This window comes from Leptinotarsa decemlineata, unplaced genomic scaffold (genome assembly GCF_025532065.1).
Source record: "Leptinotarsa decemlineata unplaced genomic scaffold, Ldec_3_MD MMD2_tig00000576_RagTag_RagTag, whole genome shotgun sequence".
In the NCBI taxonomy this organism is placed as follows: Eukaryota; Metazoa; Arthropoda; class Insecta; order Coleoptera; family Chrysomelidae; genus Leptinotarsa; species Leptinotarsa decemlineata.
The window spans coordinates 11,032,045-11,057,192 of NW_027412551.1; the positions used below are offsets into that span (position 1 = coordinate 11,032,045).

At 37.2% G+C, this 25,148-nt stretch overlaps 1 protein-coding gene across 1 annotated transcript in view; it reads left to right on the plus strand.

The window, feature by feature from the left end:
- The first annotated feature begins 4,146 nt into the window (after positions 1 to 4,146).
- LOC111512124 (sorbitol dehydrogenase-like) overlaps positions 4,147 to 25,148 on the plus strand; it is a 32,676-nt gene continuing 11,674 nt past the window's right edge. The window contains exon 1 of the mRNA XM_074174435.1: positions 4,147 to 4,305. Coding sequence (XP_074030536.1) covers positions 4,246 to 4,305 — 60 coding nt within the window. The 5' untranslated portion in view covers positions 4,147 to 4,245. The remainder of the gene's footprint in view (positions 4,306 to 25,148) is intronic.

Sequence of the window (25,148 nt, forward strand, 5' to 3'; positions counted from 1 at the left end):
TAACGTGCGACAAAAATGATAACCTTAACGACCTCAGATGTTGTTTATCAATAATAAGACACCATATTTCAATTGTCGCTAGCTTCTTATCTATATTTCTCATTAATCTTCGATGTTAATTTTAATGTTTTTTCAACAAATATGCTCAATTGTTTTGCTAAACTTTTTGTTACGGTTGATCAAGATATATTACATAAGAAACTAAATCAATGTTGTATAAGAGGTAGAGTTTACACTTGTTACAATTTTTCAGCCGAACAAAAACGATTTGTATATATGGGAGAATCTACATCAGAACTGAGGAACATTTCATATGGCTTACCACAAGGAACTATTCTAGGACCTATCCCTTTTCCTATAGGTACAAAACTCAAATAGTAACCTGGAAATATTCACTGACGATACGCCTCTAGTTTATTTCTTAACACAAATGAATTGAAAAATGAAATGGACAACACCACAATGTCAAAAGATCAATATTGAATGCCCAAAAATTGCGTTGTGATCTAGTTATTAGGTTGTTTCAAAAATTGTGTCTACTTTATTGTCGTGTATTTTTCTAGCTCCATATCTCGATAAATGTTTACTCTATTGAGTCGTGGTATATACTGATTGATAGAGAATTTTGTACTCAAATTGAACCAATGCGCAGCCAAAACAGCCCAAAATCTAACCACAGCGCCCAATTCAACTATTTCGCCGCTCCGGGCAAAATAATATTTGCCGCCTTTTACCCATGCGTTATTCCATACATGGTGTAATTTTAACCGATAAAAAGACAAATTTTCCCTGCTGATATTAATAAAACGAAATAAGTTTCGTTTCAAGATATTTATCCAAAAATAAATTGAAAAACAGTTATTTAGACTTACAGAAATACTTAATATAATAATCATACATATAAATACGTACATGTACTGATTTGTTTATTCAAACCAGAGCTTTGGTTTTTGAGTACAAAGCAACAGTGTAAATATTTAAGAATATGATAATGAACCCCTCAAATTTGATACCCAACACATACAACATTTCAAAAATAAATTTGTTTTTTTATTCACAATTTTTTATCACACTATTTTTATAAACAAATGTTATTCATTTGTCTGCCACTAACATCCACTTTTCAATTTCAGGACTTTCATACTCAAACTTTATTCAATTACTTTTATAATCTCGTACGGTAGATAAAGATATGCGTTAAATTCAAATAATAGAATAGAAAACAACAGAGGTATACAGAAACTGCAACTAACTAGCGTGAGGGAAATAAATTGATATGCCTCTTTGAATGTTTATAGATGAGAAGACAGATCTAGGGGAATCCCCTGTTGCACGCAACCAGTGTTGCCAACCCCACGAAACTAAACGCCTGTACGCACCATCCATCTGTCCGTCCGCGACCATGCTCCATCGTGCAAAGCATCCAGCACGGCTTGAAGGACTCAGTGTGACCACATTTTATTTTTGTGTAGGGTGTGTTTTTTTGTTCAACTATTTTTCAAATTTTCTCCGCTGACATTTTGCCGCCCCGGGCAATTGCCCGGTTTGCCTCCTCTAGATCGGGCGCTGTCTAACCAGACATTTGGCAATGACAATGTTGAGGAATGCACTGTCAGTATGGGAAATTTCGTTCCGGAGACTTTAGCCTCGAAGATGAGCCCCGAAATGGCCGATTACAGTAATCCAGGACGAGGATTTGGTACCCTGGTGGAGACTCACCCATCACAAATGGTGGAAGGGATGCCTGAAGAATTGGGCGTTAGCTCCCATGCAGTTTTTAATGATTTGAAACACATTGAAAAGGTCAAAAAGCTCGAAAACTAAATGACCACGATTTGAACGATCGACATAAATTGTCACGTTTCGAGGTATGTTCTTCTTTGCTTTTGCGCGACCAAAACGATCCTTTTTTTGATCGGATCGTCACGTGTAATGAAAAGTGGATCCTCTACGACAACAGGAGACGTTTAGGACAGTGGTTGGACACTGATGAGCCACACAGGCACTTCCCAAAGCGAAACCCCACCAAAAAAGACCATGTATGGTGGTCAGCGGCTGGTGTTCACAAATCACCGTCTAACAATTAAACCCATCATACTCCCCAGAACACTCGTCAACCGACGAATGCTTGGATAACTTTGTCACCGATAGAACCTAAAGAAGACCACAGCAAAACCTGGAAACCAACCAAAACAATTTTATTTAACCTCTCAGATGTAGACGTGAGTGAAAGGAGTTTAAGTTGCGTCTATTTGATTTTGGAATTAACAATTTTTTCATCATCATATTTGAAAATAATTTATTGAAACCTTATTCGCATCGAGATAAATTTATAACATAGATCGATAACCTCACGTATTTCATTCTGAATAAAATAATAGTATTGGCAACATCATTTATCAAAGTACAATGGATGACTAAAAAGATCCGAAGAATTATTTGACGGGATTTTATAACATAGATCGGTAACCTCACATATTTATTTCTAAGTAAAATAATAGTATTGGCAACATAATTTATCGAGGACCAATTGATAACTGAAAAAATTCAAAGATTAATTTTTTATTTTATATTGGAATCGTTCAAATATAGGAGCATCGACAGGATTTTATAACATAGATCGGTAACCTCACATGTTTCTTTCTTAGTAAAATAATAGTATTGGCAACACCATTTATCAAGGACCAATTGATGACTAAAAAGATCCAAAGAATAATTCGAGGGAATTTTATAACAATGATCGCTAACCTCACATATTGACTTCTAAGTAAAATAATAGTGATGGCAACATTATTTATCAAGTACCAATTGGTAACTATAGGAACATCGACAGGATTTTATAACATAGATTGGTAACCTCACATATTTCTTTCTAAGTAAAATAATAGTATTGGCAACATCATTTATCAAGGACCAATATATGACTATATAAAGATTCAAAGATTAATTCGGCGGGACTTTATAACATAGATCGGCAACCTCACATATTTCTTTTTAAGTAAAATAATAGTATTGGCAACATCATTTATCAAAGACGATGGGATTTTATAACATAGATCGGCAACCTCACATATTTCTTTCTAAGTAAAATAATAGTATTGGCAACATCATTTATCAAGGACCAATATATGACTATATAAAGATTCAAAGATTAATTCGGCGAGATTTTATAACATAGATCGGCAACCTCACATATTTCTTTCTAAGTAAAATAATAGTATTGGCAACATCATTTATCAAAGACCAATTGATGACTATAAAGATTCAAAGATTAATTCGACGGAATTTTATAAGATAAATCGGCAACCTCACATATTTCTTTCTAAGGAAAATAATAGTAATGGCAACATCATTTATCAAGAACCAATTGATGACTGAAAAGATCCAAAGAATAATTCGACGGGATTTTATAACATAGATCGGCAACCTCACATATTTCTTTCTAAGTAACATAATAGTATTGGCAACATCATTTATCAAGGACCAATATATGACTATATAAAGATTCAAAGATTAATTCGGCGGGATTTTATAACATAGATCGGCAACCTCACATATTTCTTTCTAAGTAAAATAATAGTATTGGCAACATCATTTATCAAAGACCAATTGATGACTATAAAGATTCAAAGATTAATTCGACGGAATTTTATAAGATAAATCGGCAACCTCACATATTTTTTTCTACGTAAAATTATAGTATTGGCAACATCATTTATCAAGGACCAATTGATGACTAAAAGAACCAATGATTAATTTTTTATTTTATATTAGAATCCTTCAAATATAGGAGCATCGACAGGATTTTATAACATAGATAGGTAACCTCACATATTTCTTTCTAAGTAAGAATAGTATTGGCAACATCATTTATCAAGGACCAATTGATGACTAAAATAAACAGAAATATTGATTATTGACACCATCTTGCGGCAACATCAGAACTACCCCACTTGGTCTACAACAATTTCTGAAACATCCACCAGTGCATATACATCTTAGTCGTAACGTAGTTTTTCCATACACCTGGGTCTGTTCCTCGGAAAATTTCAGTCTCCTCCGTCAGTCTATGTTCCGGGGCGGTGCCTACTCTGCCTCTTCATACACACGAAATGTATTCATTCGAATTATTCCAAACAAGTTAGACGTCGACAATTTTTCTGTCCCGTACCTATATAAACGAGAATTCGCTTGACGTGAACCATTTCATTTCCAACGTTTGTGTCGATAAAGAAAGTCAAAACGATGGCCCCACTCAAGGATAATCTAAGCGTCGTGCTCTACGGAATCCAAGATATGAGACTGGTGAGTGCATTTACAGTTTGTGTCATCCGGTATTGATTTTTGTATATTTTGTGAGAGGCTCGTGGTTCAGTCTTGGCAAATCAGACACGTGAGAAGCTAGTCAGCATATCTAGTCAAGGTCGCTGATACGTTTTGACGAAAAGGTCGAAAGTTATGATTTATAACTGTTATTCAATAATGCAAAGTTGCGAGTTGAAGTGTTCTACGAGAACCTAGCAGAAAATTTTTAAAAAACACTTACAATATAATTTCAGATCCTACCTTCTTGTATAAAAAGGACACATTTTCACTATAGGAGATACACCTATTTCCGTGTTCAAAATGAAAAAATCATGTTTAGACAAAAAAATAATCAGATTTTGTAAAACATTCTCCATATTTTTCTGTTGTCTCTTCTTGTTAGGAAACAATTTCTGATGCCGAATGAAAAATATATCGACTGATGTTTAAAAACTGGACAAATAATAAAAATTCTTTCACAATTCAACTCCTAGAAAACGATCCAGGGGTGAACCTCATTTAATTTTCGATATTTTTATATTTTCTTGGAGAGACACAAGCACTGCTTGAAAATTCTTTAGACGATCTGGGAGCGGTGTCTGTGCAATTTACGTTGCATTCAAATCGCTGTGGGGTATATTCATCTGAATATACCCCACAGCGGGTACACTATTCACAGCGGGAACACTATTCCACGAAAAAGATGAAATAGTTCTTAAAACTTCCACAAAGTAAACAATTGATAAATATGGATCAACAGACAATCTGATGCACGAGTGTGATAAAGGGCAAATTGAAAAGTTCACCCCAAAAAAGTTAGTGCGTAGTATGAACATTTGAAGAATCCAATTAGTCTTGTCATATTTTTGCCTATTCATTGAATACTAGCGACTGGCTCCGGCACCGCACGGGTTCAATTCTGATACTAAATATACTACAAAATACATAGAATATACAAAGTTCACAGCTTTTTTGTCAGTAGACGATACAAACATGTTTTCTTTAGAGATTACTCTTGAGAGAGCGACATATAATTGGCCCAGTACAACCGCTAGGTTCCTGCATTTTGAATCTGTTATATCTTCAAAAATATTAATTAAAATTACATGCTGTAAAGGGCCATATTGACCACATTATGGAAAGATAAGATAAAGGATATATTGAAGATAATTTTATAAACGCTTATTCTTCCTCCCCCCTTAAATGAAATATTGAAAAATCATTTTTTATTGCACATCTACAATATACAAAATTTCAGCCTCCAAAAATTTACCAGTTTAGAAAAACAGTGTTGAAAAGATAATTTTGTTTTAAGGACGCGTCTTTTTCCACCGCGGCTGACGCCCCACTTGGAATATTCAAAAATACTTTGTATTGCACATCTACAATATAAAACGAACCTACATACAAAATTTCAGCCTCCGTATATTTATCGGTATGGAAAAACAGTGTTGAAAATATAATATTGTTTTATGGACGCTTCTTTTTCCCCCGCGACTGGCGACCCATTTGGATTATTTAAAAATCCTGTCTTATTGCACATCTACAATATAAAGTGAACCTAAATACAAAATTTCAGCCTTCAAAAATTTACCAGTTCAGAAAAACAATGTTGAAAAATATTTTTGTTTTAAGGACGCGTCTTTTTCCCCCGCGGCTGGCGACCCAGTTGGATTATTCAAAAATCCTTTCTTATTGCACATCTACAGTATAAAGCGAACCCACATATAAAATTTCATTCTCCGAAAATTCACCGGTGTGTAAAAACAGTGTTGAAAAGAGTTTTGTTTTATGGACGCGCCTTTTTCCCCGCGGCTGACGCCCCATTTGGAATCTTTAATAATACTTCTTATTGCACATCTACAATATAAAACGAACCTACATACAAAGTTTCAGCCTCCGAAAATTTATCGGTATGGAAAAACATTGTTGAATAGATAATTTTGTTTTATGGACGCTCCTTTTTCCCCCGCGGCTGGCGACCCAGTTGGATTATTTAAAAATCCTTTCTTATTGCACATCTACAATATAAAGCGAACCTAAAAACAAAATGTCAGCCTCCAAAAATTTACTAGTTCAGAAAAACTGTGTTGAAAAGATAATTTTCTTTTAAGGACGCGTCTTTTTCCGCCGCGGCTGGCGCCTCAGTTAGATTATTCAAAAATCCTTTCTTATTGCACATCTACAGTATAAAGCGAACCTACATATGAAATTTCATCCTCCGAAAATTCACCGGTGTGTAAAAACAGTGTTGAAAAGATAATGTTGTTTTAAGGACGCGTCTTTTTCCCCCGCGGCTGGCGTCTCAGTTGGATTATTCAAAAAGCCTTTCTTATTGCACATCTACGAACTTAAAGCGAACCTACATATAAAATTTCATCCTCCGAAAATTCACCGGTGTGTAAAAACAGTGTTGAAAAAATAATTTTGTTTTATGGACGCCCCTTTTTCTCCGCATATGGCTTCTCAGTTGTAATATTTCAAAATCCTTTCTTATTGCACATCTACAATATAAAACGAACCTACATACAAAATTCTGCCTACAAAAATATAGCGGTACGGGGAAACAGTGATGAAAAGTTAATTTTTATATGTAAACGCTCCCCTTTTACCCCCACGGGGGGCGCCCCAGTTAGAATATTTGAAAATTCTCTCTTAGTGCGGATCTAAGACCTTTAAAGCACCTTTATACCAAATTTTAGCTTCCTAGGACTCACCAGTCCGAAAAAACAGAGATAAACGGATGAGTAATAAAATCTGTTTTTCCGTTAACCAGCGGTCGCCTACCTACAAACGAAAACTCTCCAAAGTCTAAAATTGCACGAGCTAAGTACTTACGAAGTCTTACCTACTAACGTGTGATTCCTAACACGGGTTAGACGATAGGAAGTGAAAAAGTGAAAATCTATCGTTCGGCCTTGCGTTTCAAACCACCGGTTCACACAGCGGTCGATTGGGTAAGTGGAGCAAACCATCTACTTCAACCCAGCAGGCTACCTTCCCATTTATGAGTATATATATGATTGAAGAACATTATCACATAATGATTGACTTAATAAATAATGTTTTCGAAATGATTAAAAGACTTTTATAGGACGCTGTCGAAAGTAACAGTGCTTTGTGTCGTGTCGTGTTTTGTGTCGAAAATCTGTTCTGTTCTGCCTGTTCAAAATCTGTTTTTCCGTTAATCAGCTATCGCCCCCATACGAACGACAACTCTCAGAAGTTGAGAAACTTGTGCGAGCTAAGGACTAACGAGGTCTTATCTTTTAACGTGTGATTCCTAACACGTTTGTCTGTTTTTCTGGAAAAACATCAGTTTGATAAAGCGGTAGCATTTCAACTCTTCCAGTATACAGAATCGCTCTGAAATTCAATAAGATCGGAAACCAAAGCATCTGTAGTTACTGATTGTCAGTTGAACAGTTGAACACTTCGAGCTCGAAAATTTCATCTGTAGAAGGTTGTCCACCTACCTGGAATGTTCTTCGGAGAAAATTTTCTGGAGTTGAGCTCCTGGTGCAGCTCTCTCCAGTCACAGTTATTCCTTCATAAAACGTCTCTGATGATAAGGGTGAAACATTGGAATATGCCAGGCCCAACTCAATATCCTAACTTTCATTTGCAAAATGTTCTGTTTGGAATCATTATACTTAGTTGGTCATTTGTGGTGTTCTGTATTCTTTCAAGTAATGAATTCAAGGCAAACTGTTGGTTCTGTCAGTTAGGAACAGTTAGGTTTAGACAATCCCCAGCAAGAGAAAGATCAAAAGCCTCTCTGGAGTTGTTCATTAATAATGCTTATGGCTGAATAAACAGTATTATCTGTGTTATGGAACCACATAATATATGACAAGCCATAAAGTTTGAAGGTATATGAAAGATACACATGTGTTACAATAATAACTTTGAATTCAGTTTTTATTCCTTTGATGAGTGATATGTGAAAGGTTACTTTTTGTTTTTATTGCGAATATAACATTTATTGTTGCTTAAGATGTTGAAGTTGAAGATTTTCCAAATATTCAAGAGTACTCACAATTTTCTCAGTAAAATCTTTGGAGCCAGCAAACACCTCATTCTTAAATAATTCCCAGGTTGAGAATTTTTGTTTTTCCTGCACCTTTTGCTGAGCCCATGGGAAGCCGTTTGTTTGGAAAAGAAGTGCTTGTATCCCAGCGAATGCAGGGTACACGTGTTTATGGATTTTCGGAGTTGAAACAAATGGCTTTCCCGAGAAAAGTTCAGAAAATGGTCTTGAAGATCTTCCTATGTGTAGTGCCTAACTTTGGTCAGTTTGGGAGGTGTTCTACATTGCTGAGATAATTGCTTTGCAGAAAGTCGACGGAGCTTGATTAGGTGCCTAGTTAGTACAGATTTTAGAAAAATCAGCAGTTCAATTCTTTCTTTTTTTTCTTGGAAATTTGTTGCACATCACAAACATCTCATGTTGCATGCTAGATTTTGAGAAATATCGCAGTGATCTCTAGAAAGCAGAAGATTTCTTGTTGGAATATATGAATTTCTGATATAATAACCTCGGTTATTTCTAGGGCAGATCTGTGGCGCTGAACTTAACGCTGTTTAGGCTGCTCTCAACAGCTTTGTAGCACTAACAGCTCTAAAGCTACATGTGAGTTCTAAACTAAGTTGAGTCAGCAAAGCCTCCCTAAGAAAGCTGCCAGAGAGACATCAAGTAGGTAATTTTGATGTTGGTGATGAGGGAGTTGAAGAAACTGGGTAAGACTATATCTCTGCAGAAGAGGGAGCCATAACTAATTTCTCTGAACTAAAATCTTTCTGTAGATTCTCAAAGAGTTTCATGTTCGAATCTCTTTTATCAACTGAAATGTCAGAAATAAAGTGAGAGGACAAAGACGAGGGAAAGGCCGATTAGTCCATCATAAAAGAAATCAAAACAGCTTCTAGGTTAGGATAAAAAATATTTGAGTTTGGTAACGACACGTTACACTCTGTTAATTGGGCATATCAATCTGCGAATGAATGTCAGAGCCTGGGCTAAAACAGTTATTTGAAGGGATAACAAGAAACTGCATCAACAAGAAGAATTACGTTAACTTCAACTGAGAGGACCATTACAATCTACGAAATCATTTTGGACATCAGTGAAAGCATTTTTATAGAGGAAATTGACTAAACTTGTAGGAAAACCATCTGTCGTTAACTATTTATTCACTGTTGAAACCAAAGGTACAGTTCCAACTACATGTCTAGTTTACCAGAAAACAAAACGATTGAAAAGTTATGGCTAAATTCTTTATGGAGCAATAATGAAAATCTGTTTAATATGCAATATTCAAGAAAATTGCTTATAATAGAACGATTTGTGTTGACCTCTGCGATCTTGAAACTGGAATCAACAATCAACAATCAACGGCGTATGACTTTTACCATAGAACAGGAGGTGTGTCCCGCAGTTGGCGGGTGTGTTCTGTGGCGGGGGGTGTGTTTCGTAACGTGAAAACAACTTTCGATAAACGTCAGAATTGGAAGCTATTATCAGCAGCTGGAGACGTGTAGTTATTTCATTCCAATCACGTGTTTTCACATTTGCCGCGGTCAAGGTTAACTTTCGATTCGCAGATATTGTGATATATAATTATAGTCTATAAACGTTCGATGTGAGTGTTAAATATAAATATTCAGGGTGTCAATTTGAGAACTTCGTATCCATCTTCGATCCAAAATTGATATGAAAAAGCGGTGACACAGGTCAATTCTATAAAAACGCTTTTATTATCTTCCATTGTGTATGTTTCTTTGTAGTTGTTGACTAACTCTAAACGAACAGAATAATTTTAGAATAGAATAGACATATACTTTATTGTCCTAGAAAATACAATCTTATTGACAGAGCTTGTTAAAAAATCTGGTATATATAGCACTTCAAAGAATAAGAGAAAAGAAACAATTCAAAAACACAAATACACAGACACACAATTTGAGCAAAACTAAATTCACATATCTAATAGATAAAATATATCAATAGAAAATAAAATTTAACACATTGTAGACAAAATAGTTTGTATAGTCCCTTTCAAAAGATGTAAATAACAAATATATACAATTTGAACATAAGTTCACGTGCCATGGCTATAAAATAATATATATCCCAGTATTAAATATAATTTAAAGTATAGGTTTCAATATAAACAACAAAAAAAACACCTATATTAAATCACAGCAAAGTTCCATTGTAATATTCATCAAGATTGTAGTACGCTTTAGTTGCAAGGGCATCTTTAACAAGATTTATACTTTGCACACCTATCAAAAATCGGTGACAAAACAATAACTTCATAATTTTATCCTGATCAGAATCGCCAGGATTAAATATTTTTGATTGATCCATTTGGCGAGTGTGTTAATGCGCAAGACATAATCGGCCTCACCAGACGAGAGTTCAAATCTCTTCTAAAAACAATTATTCGTTTTTTATTCAGCAATTTTCGGGATGGGTACCTTCCTTGGATGTGGTAACCGTTTCTCAGACTACCTCTCCGGAATCGAACCCTTATTCCTCGTTACCCGTTACAACCATGCTTTTTTTAAGGACAAAACACAAGCACTCCAGGAAAATTCTTTAGGCCGCTCTCAGAGCGATGCCTGTGCGTAAATACCGATTTACATTGGATTTGAATCGCTGGAGATTGAATCGATTTGGAAAAATGTTCTCAGGAAGTTTATTCCACATAAATGCAGTTCTACAGATGAAAGAATTCTCAAACAGTGAAGTTCGAGGTGTACTGAGTTGAACCTTAAAACGATGAGCGGCCAAAGTCCGTCGCGTATTTCTGATAGGTACAGCTGATGGTGGAATTGAATGTGCTTAGTCACTCGAACACCTCCCGTGAAAGTATCTATACAAGAGAGGCAAATCTCCAACTTTTCTTCGATGTTCCAGGCTATCAAGGTTGCACGTGATGTTCGCGTCTCTAATCAGGCGGATGGCTCTTTTCTGAATGGAATCCAGCAACTTCAGAGTATGTTTCTATACATGAGAACAATAATCCAAAGAATGTCTGATCTGAGTTTTATAAAGCATCAAAAATTGCTCAGATGTGTACAGTTTTCTGGTCGGAACAGTTGAAAGTTAATCAGCTGTCGCCCCCAAAAGAACGACAACTCTCTGAAGTTGAGAAACTTGTGCGAGCTAAGAACTAACGAGGTCTTACCTTTTAACGTGTGACGTAACTGTGCCAAGACATATTGGTGTCCATTTTAACCCCCCCAACAAACGTATAGAAGCAGAAAGCGGAATTATCTGACCTGACATTATAATATCCGGTTCGGAGACATTTATCTTCTAGGAAAAAACCGATGTTTGTTTTTTTGTGGCATTGAATCGAACCTGGTTACTTTCACCCCAATTCTAAATCACTTCTAGATCCTCACTAAGATATGCAATCTCCTGCTGCCGATGAAGATGTGCCTCCGTAGCCGATGTCCTGGAATTCAAATGGAATGACGAGACAAGTGTACTGTCGTCAGCAAAGCAATATAAGGGAAGATCTCCTTGCCTTCCTATTTGGATTCCTAATATTTGTTCGTGGGGTACCCCGGTGGCGATCTTGAAGAATGCTGTTTTGGCGGTAGATAATGATAATTTTTTCACCATACATTTAGCGGAACACACGTTTTTTGCGGAACAGACTTCTTTCTCCGAGCACACCTCTTGCTTGTCTGTCTTTTTCATTTTACGACGGTCTCCGACCTCCGCGCGTGCGTATAAGGCCGGTATCATCAATGTTCAAATGTTAGCAATAATAATACTAATGATAATCATACAATAACAAGTGAATACCGAACAGAGACAATATGGATCCCTGGGGAACACCAGCGTTGATGTATTCGAGAGATATCCATCGGCGGCCACTTACAGGGAACGTTCTTTCAGGAAGGTGAAGAGCCATAAACAGAAATGATCTGATAAGCCATAGCATCGAAGTTTTGTTAACAAACTCTCATGCCAGACACTGCCGAAGGCCTTAGAAATATCAAGTGCAACAGCTCTTGATTCATCATTTTTTTCGATTGCGTTATTCCAAATATGGGTGACATACGATAGAAGGTCGCCTGTTGATCTAGGAATTGTTTTTACCATTTTTGGGAATATGCTGAACGTGAGCAATTTTCCAACAAGAAGGAAAAACAGCTTTCTTGTAAGACAGGTTGAAAAGTCTGCAAAATACTGGTGCGAGTTCATTTGCGCACTTTTCAAGTACGATGACGGGCACTTCATCAGGTCCAGACGCCTTGTTGATATTGAGCTGTTTCAAAATTCGTCTGACTAGACGCTGTCGAAAAGTAATTTCCGGCATTGTGGATTCTAGTCTTTGAATAGTGTGTGGTGCCAGAAAATCCACTGTGGAGTGGAACGCAAATTGTTCAGCTAGTAGATTTGCTTTTTCTATGACTGTTGTTGCGATTGAACCAATCGCTTGTGTTAGTGCCAAAGGAACATTAACACTGTGCAAGGATGAGTTCAAAATTAGGAAATATGTACACATACTTCGAAAATAAACAGACTGATATTGCAGAAAATAGGTAGGTACTAATGTTTTCAATAATATAATATGCGATTAATAAATTAAATACAATATTGAACTGGGAATTTTCAATCAATTCATAATTCAATAATTTCCAAATGCATTATTTGAAAAGTAATGATTTGAAAATGAGAAATATATTCAAATCAAATTCAATTTTTTTTTCCTATCTGCCAGTATTATTACTGTTATTATATTCAAAAAAAAAAGAACCGATTGCATGTGCGTCATTAAAAAGTCCCTCGTTACAGGCTTTATCTTGAAACTGATAATAATTATGATTTCTGAACGAAATTTGTAACATACCCACCAACCGACGACAACATATTATGTTATATTTTACTAGTTCGGACTTCCATTGTCTACTATTAAAAATGATTTGAAATCCCTGAAACAACTAAAAAAGAAGAGTTGAAAATCAATAGCTGAAAATAACAATTATATTGAGCAAAATAAACCTGACATGAAATAATAGTGGAATAAAAGTAAAATAGAACAATTGAAAAAACATAAATGAAAATGAAGAAATGAAAAAAGAAAATATAAATAAAAAGTTGAGAGATTCCAAGTCACGTTAGTTTACGACGTTTCGATTGTTAGTATCTACAATCGTCTTCGGGTGATGACTGGAGTGATTCCTCCGAGAGATAACTATTTATAGGTCGTTCGAGTACTTTCACTTATCCCCGCTTTCCATTTTCCGCTTCACTGGTTCCGTGGGAGAGGACCGTTTGGCGGGAGTTGGCCGTTTTTCGCTTGATGATGGGTTTCCATATGCTGCGTATTTCTACTCAGGCTTGGCTGAATACGTTGTTGGACAACCTGTAAGCGGCTTCCTTGATTTTTTTCCTAAACCAATGTTCCTCTCTGTGCAAGATCTCAGCTTGGGACCACTCGATGTTGTGTTGATGGGTCCAAACATGGTCTGCTATTCCTGATTTGCTGGTTTCCCCTCGCTGTGTGTGTTTCTTGTGCTCGGCAATGCGGACATTCAATGGCCTCTTAGTTTCACCAATATAGGATTTTCCGCACTCACAGGGTATCCGGTAAATGCAATTCTTGGAATCGCAGTCCGCGTTTGGTGGCCTGACAGTGTTACCGGATCTGAAGCAGGTTCTGATGCTGTACTTGGAACCAATTCTTCTTATCCTCTACGATAATCCTCTGATGTAGGGGAGTGCAAGCACTGGTTGTGACGGTTTCTCTTCCTTGCGAGGCTCCTGCAGTCTTTCAGACAAGGTCTTTTCTACCATCGCTTTGGAGTAGCCATTCCGTTGAAGATCATTTTTAATGATGTCTAGTTCCTTCCCGAGACCTTCCTTCGTGTTACAGAGCCCGAAAGCACGGTCTAATAGCGTCTTGATGATTCCTCTTTTAGTTGATTGATGGTGGTTGGATTTGTGGTACAGATACTGTCCCGTACGAGTGAGTTTTCGGTATACAGCCACTTAGTGTCGGTCCTCTCCACCAAAACGTCTAAGAATGGCAATTCGTTGTGGATTTCCTTCTCCATTGTGAAAGTGATGGAAGGTCTCACGCTGTTGATGTGTTTCAGGAAGGCGTCTAGTTCAGTATTCTCATGTTTCCATATTATGAAGGTGTCGTCAACATATCTCAACCAGACTCGAGGTGTCTTGTGGGCTTCTTCAATGACCAGACTTTCAAACGACTCCATAAATATGTTGTTAGTTAGAGAAGCTATAGATTATGTTGTAGACAACCCCTCCCGATATTAGAAGGCCCCGACACTCTGTCGAATGAGGCCCTCATGTCCCCCGTTAACGGATGAACAGATTTTTCATCTATCCCACCCCAGCCAGGTACACCGTGAAGGGTAGTACTGATGTCTGACGACTTCATACCGTCAACATCTTAGTCATGAACCCACTTGTCTTTCCGACGAAAATCATCTGAAAGAGTAAGGGACCTGGGCTCCATCGAAAACAACGATGACACGAACAACATATCGTTTTTTGGGAAAGAAAGTTTTTGGCTTTCTACCACTCCATCTGATAGTAGAAAGCCAAAAACTTTCTTTCCCAAAAAATTAATCACTCCTAAAAATATAACCCCTTCAATTCAAACATATCATTTCTATTCAAAAATAACATTGAAATAATGATATGTGAAAGAAGATCCCTGTCGATTTTTTTTTCGGAAACGTCCAAAACTGCATCAGATAGGAGTATCACTTGGGATAGCGCTTTGCAGATTGATTCAAATCTATTTTATGTAATTGCTTAGGCCATGAACAGCTAAATATAGAACCTGATGAAATAAATTTTTATGCAAATTAATTAATTGGCGGAAACATGTACATTGAAACGTTATAACTGTTCTCAGTTCACTTTAGATGGTTCTGGGAAGGAAAATTCTATTATTTAATAGCGATTTACGCATGGAAAGTAATTCTGTAATAAATATAATCTAGGTTGATACTTTTTTATCTCTGAAAGTTCTTGATTTCATAACCACCGTTGCTAAGAAGATCGTCAAACATGTGGTAATTTTGATTCCACTTTCAGCAATTTCATACAATACCGGGTGAGTTGAATTCGAATTATAAAAAGGGGAAATGATAAATGCAAAAAAGTTGCCTCTTGTGAAGCAGGAACTTTTACTTTTAAGATATCTGTAAAGGAAAAAACAAAAAATCGATTTTGCTCCTAGATTATTTTATGCACTCCCATGTTACGAGTATCAGATAAAAAGGTTTACCGAGAAGAATACGGAAAATAATATGACTTTACTTCTAATACAATATGGCGGACCAACCAAGATGGTGAACAAACCAAGATAGCAGACTACATTATTTGATACACTCCTATGATGTAGGTATTAAATAAAAAGGTTTGCCGAAAATAATACAAAAAATAACATGACTTCATTTTGAATCCAATATGGCGGACCAACCAAGATGGTAGATCAGTATTTTAAGCTCCCTCATGATACGAATATTAAATGAAATGGAATGGTTAAGTTGTTAGAAACGCAAGTTTCTAAATGCACAAAATGGAAGTTCCATGAAAAAGTTTGCTGAAAAGAATACGGAAATAACAAGACGTCACTCTGAATCCAATATGGCGGATCGTCAGAGAAGGCGGACTAGTTATTTATTCACCCCTGTAATATAAGTATCAAATGAAAGACTTTGCTGCAAATAATACAGAGAAAAGCAACTTTGAATCCAATATGGTGGATTACCAAAGATGGTGGAGTTTGTTCTGTATATGACTCATGATGTGGTGTTTTTTATAAAATTTCTATAATCATATCGGTAAAAGTGTTCTTAATTTTCATCAATTAACGGATCAGTGTATCCATAATAAAATACTATATAGTTCGAGAGTCTATTGGACGTCTATAAGATAAATTTTGGGCATAAATTAGACGTCCATCGTATATCTGCAGAATCCAGAATGGAGTTCAATGAAAATCGATCAGATGTTTGTATGTTGTTCGTGATAATTCAACAGTGGAAAAGGTCCCGAAACATATATGTTATTTTCTGATTATTATTACCGAAGCAAGTAAAAAAAAATCAAACAAGTACAGATCCGAATTCAAAAACCAACTCTTGAGGGTTGCGCAAGAAATACATCACCCTGTAAAATACTTTCTTAAGCATATTTCTACAGCTCATTAAAAGTTATGAAGACAAAGTGCAAACAATTTTTGAAATCTATTTAGGTGAACCAGATATAAGTACAAAAACAAATTAAATTTCGGTAGAACTAAGTGATGAAATAATTCTTCAATATCAGTCATACTTTATTTTGACTAGCGATAAAGTATTCAATTTATCTTCAAGAAATTCATTTCGCAAAAATGCCACAAGCTGACCTTGCCTATTGCAACTCTACATAAATGATAGATTGAGTAAATTGAAGTAGCGTTTATAGTTTTCGTAGAAAATTATTCAGAGGCCATATTTTTTCCAGCCATAATGTGTTTGTCATTTCGGCTCTTTCTTCTAATGGCTATCATATTATTCAAAATGAGTTGTAGGTACAAGTAAATTATGAAAAAAATAAGGTTCAATTCAACCTTTGCAGTTATTTCTGTAATGGAGTAGAAATATTATATTTGTGGTGAAATAAACGTCTTGGCAGAAATATTGGGAAGTCATATTTTTGGTCACATATAGCCATAGGAAAATCTGACTGGCGATTTATATTTGTAAATTCTTCATAACCCCATTCACCTACGGATTCAAGAAATTGTGGCACACAGTAAAGCTGAATTCGAAAGTTAAGTTGTTTTTCAACAAGATGATGTGCCTGTGAGGAATTGGTTGGATCTGCGCGATACCTTTGGAATGGACTGCTCGTTCACCAGATTTGACTCTTTCCAATTTTTTCCTCGGATTATATCAAAAGGAAAGTTTATGTTCAGCCTGAGATGGGAATTTGAGAGACAGAATTACCAAAACTTGTTCTATCATTATTCGAGAAACATTCCAGAATGCTAGAATTGAGTTCGAAAATAGACTGTTTTACTGTCAGGGGGTTGAAGGAGAACATTTTGAACATTTCCTCGAATGTATAAGATATATAATAACCTTGTTGAAATAAAACGCTATGTATTATCTATTACAAAAGAGGAGGTCATTGCAAAAAAAAATTTAAATACGAAATGTAACAAGACCCCACTTTCTATTTAAAAAAATGTTGATAGCTCTCTATGCGGCTAGTGATGTATCACTTCTTAATTTTTTGTAAAAAAGGACTCAAAAGTTCTGATACTTTGCTCCGTCTGTATAAGGTAAGTGTGTTAAGTTACAGTACTGGTTATTCTTTGAAAACGTTAAGGAAAGTTATGAAATCCATCAAGATTTTCAGAATTTGGAAAGGTAAATTACTCAAAATATCATTTTATTTTATTTGCGTCCTGTAAACTTGGCAAAAATAGACATAGCAGGTTAACGATTTAGGGAGACGATATATCAATATTTCTCTTCTTCTTTGTTATGTTCTTCTCAGCCTGTTTATTCAGGATTCTGTTTACAAGTAATTTTGGAAATGGTTTTGGAATAATAACAATAAAAATATCAGGGTAAATATAGATAGGCTCTTTATCGTTCATCAAACAAATATATTGAAAAAGCATTTCAGTTATCACTTTCCGAACTCAAATAGTTTCGTAAATTCAAATATGAGCTCTCTGAGCAGATAAAACTCAAATTAATTCAAGCATCAATTGATCAATATGTTGAATGTTGTTATTCAGTATTCCACAGTTTTTTATCACAGCATTAAATGAGATTTCAACTAATTCAAAATAGAGTATACGTGTTAGGAATCACACGGTAAAAGGTAAGACCTCGTTAGTCCTTAGCTCGCACAAGTTTCTCAGCTTCTGAGAGTTGTCGTTCGTATGGGGGCGACAGTTGATTAACGGAAAAACAGATTTTAAAACAGATTTTAGATCTTTTTTAAGTTGACTTACAGTTCCTATCCAAAATTTCATATCGGACAAACCGGAGGAACTTTTTACAGAAGAATAAATAGTTTTCTGAATGAAAAGACTAATTCAACATTTGCGAATCATATTTCGACAGAGGGTCACGGGTTCAATCACGATTACAGCTGTCGGATTGAGTTATGACCGCTGAGAAGCCCCTCCCTGTGCAGTAGATGTGTAGAAATCTGTTATCTGTCTGTTAGATTATTCTAGCCGAAAACATCAAAATTCAGAACCGTATTCAGTTAGTGATGGAGTTTAAAAGTAAATTGAATAAACATATGCAATTTTACGACCCAAACTTTACGCAGATACGATTGATGAAAAAAATTTATGATTTTTATGCTTCAATCGAAAATAACTATATTTCTATACACTCATCAATGAGATGTTCAAATTGTGTTTTTTTGCTTCTTGGCAATAACTCAGTCTATTATAAAATTAAATAAAGCTCTGTGGTTGAAAACTCCAAATTGATGTCTTCAGTTAAATGACTTTCAAAAAATGTTGGACCAATTATCCAATTTTCAATAAATTATAAATTTTTCAAATACTTACCTGTGGTTATGACCCAATCGAATTCATAAAAACAGACTGATCTAAAGAGATTCAAAACATCTCTCAAACATGGTATATCTCCTCTTGTATAATTTTTTTCACTTTCAAAAATGAAAATTGACCTGTCCGAAGATTTTGAAAAAATATATTTCAATTATGTTTCAATTCAGTATAGTTTTTCACACTGTACATCTATTGCAATTGTTTATGACTTGATTATACACACATCGGAAAAGTCTAGGGATATTTTTAAAAATGGCAATAATTTTTTTTTAGATCGCTTTAGGGAAAAAAAGTTGACGGGTGATTATTAAACGAATGTAACTTACAACAAAATTTATTAAATGGTCAAAAATACTGAGTGCGCATATAAGCAAAACTAAAAAAAAATATGGCTCTTCTTTGGCACCCCGAAAAAAAATCATAATACAAAAAAAATTGGAATCAGTACAAAGTATGGCCTCCACGCTGGTTTATTACGGCCCTACATCTATCGTGCATCAACAAAATGAGATTGTCAATGTCTTGTTGAGGTACATTTGCCCATTCAGCGATTTAAAGCTCTCTCAATTGAAACGTTGTGTGAATGTTCCCCATATGCGGAGTAATTCTTCGTTGAAGCATGTCCCACACATGCTCGATGGGATTCAGGTCCGGTGATTGTGCTGGCCATGGCAATGCATCAACTCCTTCGTTGGTGAGCCAGTCAGTCACTAGACGCGCGACATGTGGACGAGCATTATCGTGCATTAGGTGGAAGTTTTCACCAACAGCATCAGCAAACGGACGGACGATAGGTAGAAGAATGGTGTCGAGGTACTGTCGAGCTGTGAGGGAGCGATTTGGAAAAACGAGATCGGTTCTGCCGCCGATCATGATTCCGCCCCATAGCATTACTGTACCTCCTCTGTATGTGTGGACTTCCTGGACGTGTCTCAAACGTTCATTATTTCCAGGTCGTCTCCACAGTCTTACTCGACGAGAATCTGGATGAAATCCAAATCTGGATTCGTCTGTAAAGAAAACTGTGGCCCAATCATTTGCATCCCAGTTTTGATGTTCTTGACACCACTCTAATCTTCTACCGCGATTGCCTCTCGACAAAGGTGGACATCTAAGTGGCCTTCTGTTGTGGAGATCTGCTTCATGCAGTCGATTTCTGACAGTATCACGACCAATGGTTACCTGGTGCGTCTGCTGCAACACGTTAACCAACTCAGGTGCTGTGATTGTCGGTTGTCTTCTTGCGGTTAAGACCAAAAATCGGTCTTGAACTGCAGTTGTAGCGCGTCCTCGCCCTGGATGTTGTTCGGCTGGAATGCCAGTTTCACGGAGACGCCGCCACAATCGACTGATAACACTTTGGGAGACCCCCAAACGAAGAGCTACATCATTTTGTCGCATGCCACCTTGAAGAAGCCCTACAGCTCTACTCATCTCAGCCAATGGTAAATGATGGCGTTCCATGTTAAAGCACAATATTTCCAGTTTAATTGCTGAGCAAGAACTGCATAGAATGTACAAACTCGACACTTTCAGATTATTCATTTTAGCCGAAAACCTACAGTTTGTAAAAAACTTGAAAAAGATTAGTTACCGTTTTTGCAGGCTTTGTTCAACCCATAGAAATCTACAGGGTGGTCGAGTGTACCAATTTAATCGAAATTAAACGACCTCATGCATTTATTTTTATGGTATTTATTATGTTATAAAAATATCCCTAGACTTTTCCGATGTGTATATTTTATTGAATAATCTTGTGTTTCAGATATTTTGAAGAAGGACTTTTGAAAATAATTTGTGTGCACAATGAACGTTATGATATATTCTTTCCTAGAGCACTGAGGATGAGAGGTATTGTTTTTAACTCCATTCTCGCTTAAAACAACTCCAAATATGAAATGACATTGGCGCGATGAAACTTACTGAAATTGCTCAGTACACTGCAATAATCCCTGTTCTGCTGACTAGTTCCCAGAAATGTTTGCAATCGATCTTATCAAAGAAACAGTTTGCCTTGAAAAAATTCTACTGATATATTGCCCTTGAAAATATTAAACTGATATATAGCTGTGTCAACAGTGTGGATGATCCAATAATCTACTATATTTTCGTTACTGTATTATCTACTAAAAAGAAGAATCTGGTGATCAAATGCCTGGTAAAAGATAAGCACCATTCAAATAATCACTCAAGTTTTGCTAAAAAATTCTGTTTACTTTTCAATTACTATGAACAAAATATCCACTTATACACTTCACTTCGATTATGTAAACACGTGTATGTTTGTTGATGATAATAAATGTAAATGAACCCATCTGAATAGTTATCTATTTCATAAAAGAGTGTTTGATATTGTAAGGAGAGAAGATTGAAAATGACGGCGGTTTTTGTCAGATCCGTTTGAATGATACAACTGTTTATAAAGAAAAATTAAAAAAAAACAGGTGAGACAGGCAAAGAGAGGCATACTTTATTGTAAAGACTGTTTGTGACAACTCAAAATGAATATACTGATTGATGGATGAAGAATATTCCTCGACTAATTAATATCTTTTCAATACATTGTAATGGGTTAGGTTAGGTCCAAAGTGAGTGGGTCTATTCGACCCTCCACCGCAACCCGCAAGGGTTTATTGTGGCTTACACCTATTCACAATCAACCAAATAAACCCAGCTTCTTAACGAAGCCGATTAGTTTGTACGGTGAGTGGTCTTTCAGGTCAGATGGTAAGAGTCCGGCTTGATTCGGTCCCCAGTGGGTCAGGCACAAAGTATATGCTTTCCTATTTCATCGTTAATGAGGTAGTCGGATAGTCAAGGTGCAAGATTACCACCTTGATACCCACGACAACCTTCCCATATGAGGGTTTTTGTAAGTTAGCTACACCGGACGATGCCCCAGATTCAACCGTGCAGGGCCTTTTTGCTTTTGGTTCCGCTGAATCGTCACCTGAGCGCAAACGTTTGCTAACCTGCTCATGAGGGTACGCAGGTATTTGAGACTCCCCGTACACGTTTTTTTTCTCAAACGATGAGACACCCTGTATGGCAGCCATGTTTTTTCTATTACGTTGGCAGCCATGTTTTTTTCTTTAACGCCCGTGGCCCTGTTTTTTTCTTTAATCCGATTTCTCGTTCATTATTATTATTATACCATGATTTTCCATTTTTCACGCTGACGTATTTGAGACATCCCGTACACATTGACGTCGTGTTTTTTCCTAAACAATGAGACACCCTGTATGACAGCCATGTTTTTTCTATAACGTTGGCAGCCACGTTTTTTTTCTTTAACGCCCGTGGCCATGTTTTTTTCTTCAATCCGATTTTTCGTTCATTATTAATATTATACCATTATTTTTGTAATTCCACCGCGCCGTTATCTGTTAAATGAATCCATTCGATGCTCTTCACGCTGTGCGCGTGGTAGCTTCTGATTGCTCGACGAAAAGTGGAGGAGTGGAGGGGGGCGCATTAGAGGCGCGACTCCTACCTTGAGCGGCGTACCTGCGCTGTTCAGTTATTGGATCAGGAGTTGGAGAGTTGGAAAGCTCTCGCTCCTGAACTAAATTTACACGGAGGTCAGTTGGAGTCGTAAACTCGACATCCATCTCCTCTGTAGACTCGCTCCTGAAGTAAATTTACAAAGAGGTCAGTTGGAGTCGTAAACTCGACATCCATCTCCTCTGTAGACTCGCTCCTGATCTAAATTTACAGGGGGGTCAGTTGGAGTCGTAAACTCGACCTCCATCTCCTCTGTAGGCTCGCTCCTGAACTAAATTTACAGGGAGGTCAGTTGGAGTCGTAAACTCGACATCCATCTCCTCTGTAGACTCGCTCCTGATCTAAATTTACAGGGGGTCAGTTGATGTCGTAAACTCGACCTCTATCTCCTCTGTAGGCTCGCTCCTGAACTAAATTTACAGGGAGGTCAGTTGGAGTCGTAAACTCGACATCCATCTCCTCTGTAGACTCGCTCCTGATCTAAATTTACAGGGAGGTCAGTTGGAGTCGTAAACTCGACGTTCATCTCCTCTGTAGACTAGCTCCTGATCAAAATTTCTAGGGGGGTCAGTTGGAGTCGTAAACTCGACATCCATCTCCTCTGTAGACTCGCTCCTGATCTAAATTTACAGGGAGGTCAGTTGGAGTCGTAAACTCGACATCCATCTCCACTGTAGACTCGCTCCTGATCTAAATTTATAGGGAGGTCAGTTGGAGTCGTAAACTCGACGTTCATCTCCTCTGTAGACTAGCTCCTGATCAAAATTTCTAGGGGGGTCAGTTGGAGTCGTAAACTCGACTTCCATCTCCTCTGTAGACTCGCTCCTGATCTAAATTTACAGGGGGGTCAGTTGGAGTCGTAAACTCGACATCCATCTCCTCTGTAGACTCGCTCCTGATCTAAATTTACAGGGGGGTCAGTTGGAGTCGTGAGCTCGACATCCATCTCCATTATAGACTCAGCGCCAGAAAGAATTTTTAAGTTTACCCTGTCCATAAAAGTCCCACGAGTAGCTGGGAAAAGAAGGTCAATAACGGCAGAGCCCCGCATTACCGTGACAAGGCGATGCTACGACGAGAAGGCGCCCGGTATATTGAAGGTTACGTAGAGACAGCTGTTAGGCTCAGTGTCATTCATCCTCTCGGCACGGATACACATACGGGAATAACTGAACCACAAGTGATTCTGTTATTCCCGTATCCAGGCTACGTGGAAGCAGGCATCCGATGGCCGGTTTGCTCAACCCCCACATCCCAAGCCAATGCACTCGCCAAAAACAGCATGCACAGTGGTTCAGACAGTGAAAGATGAACAAGCCAACCCGCCATTGTAATGTGTGTGTGTGGATTTTAATCGCTGAAGATTGAATCCATTTGAAAAAAAGTTCTCAGGAAGTTCATTCCATATTGACGCAGTCCTCCAAATGAAATATTTCTCAAACAGTGAAGTTCTAGGTGTACTGAGCTAAACCTCAAAACGATGACAAATCTCCAACTCATCTTAGACGCTCCGGACTGTCAAGGTTGTAAGTGATATTCTCGTCTCCAATCAGACGGATGGCTCTTTTCTAAATGGAATCCAGCAGCTTCAGAGTATGCTTAGGGGCGGAGCTCTATACATGATAACAGTACTCCAAAGAAGGTCTGATCTGAGCTTTATAAAGCATCAAAAGTTGATGAGGTGTGTACCTACAGTTTTCTGGTTCGGAACAGTGTTCCGAAATTTTGAGAAGCAGCCTTTGCAATTCCAGCGACATGATTGTGCCAAGACATACTGGTGTCGATTCAACCCCCAACAAACTCATCGGAGCAGAAAGCGGAACTGTCTGTCCCGACATTATGATATCCGGTTCGGAGACATTTATATTTTTTAAGGGAATCGATTCATGTGGCACTGAATTGAACCTGGTTAGTTTCACCCCAATTCGAAATCACTTCCAGATCGTCATTAAGATATGCAACCTCCTGCTGCCGGTGAAGATGTGCATCCGCAGGCGATGTCCTGGAATCCAAATGAAACGACGAGACAAGTGTGCTGTCGTCAGCAAAGCAATATGTTGGATTCTTGTTTTTTTTTTCAATACGTCCTTGATATACAATAAAAAAAGGGTTGCAGACAATATGGATCCCTGAGGAACACTAGCGTTGATGGTAAAAGTATTCGAGATATATCCATCGCCGGCTACTTGCAGAGAACGTTCTTTAAGGAAGCTGGAGAGCGATACACAAAAATGATCCGCGAAGCCATAGCATCGGAGTTTGGCCAGAAAATCCTCATGCCACACACGGTCAGAGGCCTTAGAAATATCAAGCGCAACAGCTCTTGACTATCCATGCTTTACCATTTCATTATTCCAAATATGGATGACATACGATAGAAGGTCGCCTGTTGATCTTCGTTTCGAAAGCCATATTGATGATCGCCCAAGATGTTGAAGCCTTCCAAATATTCGAGGATATGGTGGTTTACAAATTTCTTCATGATTTTTGATATCACTAATATCAAAGCGACTGTTCTATAGTTGTTTGGAAGATTTTTTTTGCCCTTTTTGGGAATAGACTGAACGCAAGAAATCTTCCAACAAGAAGGAAAAACCCCTTCCTTGTAAGACAGGTTGGAAAGTATGCAAAATACTGGTGCGAGATCATTTGCGTACTTTTTAAGCACGATGACGGGCACTTCATCAGGACCAGACGCCTTGTTGATATTGAGCTGTTTCAAAATTCGCCTGACTAGACGTTGTC